We start from the raw sequence: 3650 nt of genomic DNA, 5'->3' as shown, positions 1-3650 counted from the left end.
ACTCTTGGTTTAATAGCTTCCTTGTGAGCAGCAACCCTCTATCAAGAAAATCATGATAGGAAATGCAAGCACGGGAATATCGTATCAATTGGGACATATATACCCCGTATGCAGGTGCTGCTGGAATGTTGCTACTTAGAAATGGAAAGTTCACCATTGGAAAGCTGAAATCATCTCTTTTGTCGAAAAGTTTTGTTTTCAACCGACCCTCATTGTCAATTTCTAGATGTAAGTCAAGATATCACTTATGTGTCTCATGTAGAAAGGTAGGTTTGACTTTTCAAAGCATACACCATAATAAGTCCTTTTTGTACCAATAAATCTAGAGCATTTCTAAAACATTCAAGATTAAGATAATTGAAAGGTCTACTTAGCCCATAGATATCACTAGTTTGTCAAATGTAGGTCTTTCGTATAGTCCACATGTTGTAGGGTGACTCATGTTTTTCTTTGTCGTTTATTTCCTTATTTTCTTTAGTTTTTCTCCTCCAGCTCGCTCTTGATGAAGTTACTTTGGATATTATCTAGTATATTAATAGTTTCAAACAAAATATTTTTGATAATTATGAATACAATTTGTACTGCCAACTGTCAACATATTTTTATTCAACAATATGACCCGTTAATTTAAAAACAATGCCATTTGAATCAGATCACATGACTCAGAACTGTGAAAAATAACAGGTTTGTCTGGTATATATTCTGTAACGCAAACAATTTAAGTCATTCTGTAATCTTCACTCAACAAGATTGCTCCAATAAGTTTAGGAATCATGAATAATTCACATTTACCCATTTATTATTTTACAAGAGGTGATACAGAAAGAGTCAAACGAGATTCTTTCTCAAGCGAAGGTGATGAATTGTGGAAACCGTCTCTATGTACAAGTGAAAGTGAAAGTAACCACAGTGACAGTGATGAATCTATTGCACAGGTATGTGATATTAATAAATGAAAATATCTTATAATTGGTAGAGTAATCTTTTGCTATATTCAAAGAATGAAGATATTTTTCTTTGATTAATGATTAGCAAAAATGAAGGGCGAAGAAGTTTATGTATTATATATACATGTTTTCAACAATAAGCAAACCAACAGCTCAGTTGTATTTGTTGCAAAATGTCAACATTGATAATGATGCTGATCAATATCATCATTATTTTTAAATATCGATCCCTTTCTTTTTATTTCTTATATATTTATTGTTTGGTTTATTTTCTATAACATTTCTGTTTATTTCTGTAGGTTCAGTTATCGTTAGACAGATCAATCAAGAACATATTAAGTATTACCAACGACAAGCCATCACACTCGTACATCGCTATGATTTCAATGGCAATACTGAGTAAACCAAACAAGAAAATGTTACTCAACGATATATATCAATACATAATGGATAGTTTTCCCTTCTACAATAACAAAGAAAAAGCATGGAGGAACAGTATACGGCATAATCTTTCTCTCAACGAATGTTTCGTGAAAAATGGCCGGTCTGATAACGGTAAAGGCAACTATTGGTCTATTCACTTAGCATGTATTGAGGATTTTGCAAAAGGAGATTTCAGGCGTCGAAATGCAAGGCGAAGAGCAAGAAAAAGTTCTATAAGAACTGTCGATGTCTCATCTAATCAATTCTACACACGAAATAATAATGGATATGTACCGATGACATCATCGCCAATTGAATTCTATCCATACTCAATGAAAAGACCCCTTATGCATACAAAACCTCACTACTCACATCAAATTACTCAGTCTCCTGTTTCTCCATTCGGAATGTCAAGAACGCAATTTCCTACAACCATGCAGTCATTCGGAAGCGATTCACTATTTCCCGTTTCGCAATCGTTATCAGGAAGGCAAACATTCATTGCACCATCCACATACTGTACATCGTCATCATACAAATCGAGCTCGAATTCAGCTTTTTATTCATCTTGTCAGATACAGAAAGAGTTTTCTGCTTGGTGATTTCAATTTATCTCACATTACCAAGTGTGAGTTTACGATTTTGCTGCTTTTGAATAATTGAAAAATATCATTTACTAAGTTAGTGTTTGATTGAGCGTAGTGAAGATACTAGACAATTTGTATACGTCAGCAGCGTAGACTAACAGAATTGTTTTGACAAACTAAAGACTATTTGTTATGGAATGATACCTGCAAAACTGCATCATGAAAGGACGCAATTGTACTTGATTGATTAGACTATAGATACAGTTATGTATAGAATTCTTGAGTTTGAGGTCAATAAGTAGTATTGACATTTAGCTGATATCAGGACAGATACTCTGGTACTTGGCACCGTTTCGACAACTGTATATAAAATTAATAAAAACAATTTATAACATTTGAATTTTTGTTGCTTTTTATTTTGATTTCTACGGAGTCTTTTGGTTGTTTTTTCCCAGGGCAATATCATTTTTTTTTATCAACTTATGAACATTGTTATTTCCTTGATATTTTCGGGCTCTCGTTTGATGTCCACGACCTGTTTCTGGTCTTGTTTAAAATTACCTCCATTAGCTCATTTATAATTTGCCCTTATTTATCAATCTTAGGTTCATTTAAAGGTGCAATTAAAACGTTACTGTTTAGTGTTCACATGGAGCGGTGAATTCAAAAGTGCATACACTTTTATAGTGTACAGCTATGAAGCCATGAAAATAAACATAAATAAATTAGTTGAAATTTGTGGTATGATTCATTTATTGATTTTTGTGATTGAAAAAAAAGTATTTTGTAGGTTTTATCTCTCATGAAATAATCAAAGACAGTCCTAATTCTAATTTTAAAAGCTGAAAAGGTTACTGTTATCACACATAATCATCAGGCATACATGTTTATAAATTTTCATAGTAACCTTTACTTTGGCTGTATAAACTTACTGATAATAGTTCATGTTATTAAATTGCGAACTGTACTAAGGTGATAATAAGCTTGAAAAAATATATTTTTAAAAGTTTGTTTTATAGAAAAATATATTTTGACCCGTTCTAGCTTGTTATTTATTTTAGATGATATTTCTAGCCGATGCTTTAGAATTGATTTGTAATTGCCTATCAATTGTATGACATTTTTGCAGGAGATATCAAGTACAAAAAAGAGAAGATAGGGTATAATAGCTTTTGAGACCGCTCCTCACAAAAGATCAAATTACACAGAAATTTACATTTGATTAGGGGCTTGATTTTTTGTCGGAGTTTAGTATTTTTTTAAATTTTATTATATACATAAATAGTTCACCGTACGGCCTTCAACAATGAAAAAAGCCCATCCGCAAGGCCCCAGTTTTATATTTCTTTAAAAACATTGTGTTTCAATGCTGCTTTAGAGATTAGGTTTTGATATGCGTGGATACTTATGGAATCACAACTGATTCATCAACGAAATAGTGCGGGAAATTGGCTGCAACAAAAAGTTTTGCTAAAGGTGCAATAGTATAGTTTCACAATTCTTAATTGAAATTAACACTTTCTTAATTTTGTACGTTAAAGCGTTTTCGGGATTCATTTGCTACAGGAATGCTGAAATCAACAAATCAGGAAGGTATAAATACTAACGGAGCTTTATGGCCAAGTTAAGTCTAATACAATGTGAAACTAATCATTCTTCAGAGAATACGACCCTTATACTTCTCATAATATAC

General features: G+C 32.3%; 1 protein-coding gene across 1 annotated transcript; it reads left to right on the top strand.

The window, feature by feature from the left end:
• The first annotated feature begins 746 nt into the window (after window positions 1–746).
• On the top strand, window positions 747–2357 carry LOC143070538 (forkhead box protein I3-like). Its single transcript, XM_076244790.1, has 2 exons — window positions 747–935; window positions 1247–2357. Exons 1-2 carry the CDS (start codon window positions 774–776, stop codon window positions 1970–1972), a joined length of 888 nt encoding a protein of 295 aa, XP_076100905.1. The 5' UTR covers window positions 747–773; the 3' UTR covers window positions 1973–2357.
• Window positions 2358–3650: the final 1293 nt, after the last annotated feature.

Source organism: Mytilus galloprovincialis, chromosome 4 (assembly GCF_965363235.1).
Source record: "Mytilus galloprovincialis chromosome 4, xbMytGall1.hap1.1, whole genome shotgun sequence".
Classification (NCBI taxonomy): Eukaryota; Metazoa; Mollusca; class Bivalvia; order Mytilida; family Mytilidae; genus Mytilus; species Mytilus galloprovincialis.
The sequence above is the reverse complement of the archived record's forward strand: the minus strand, read 5'-3'. Positions and strand labels throughout refer to the sequence as shown.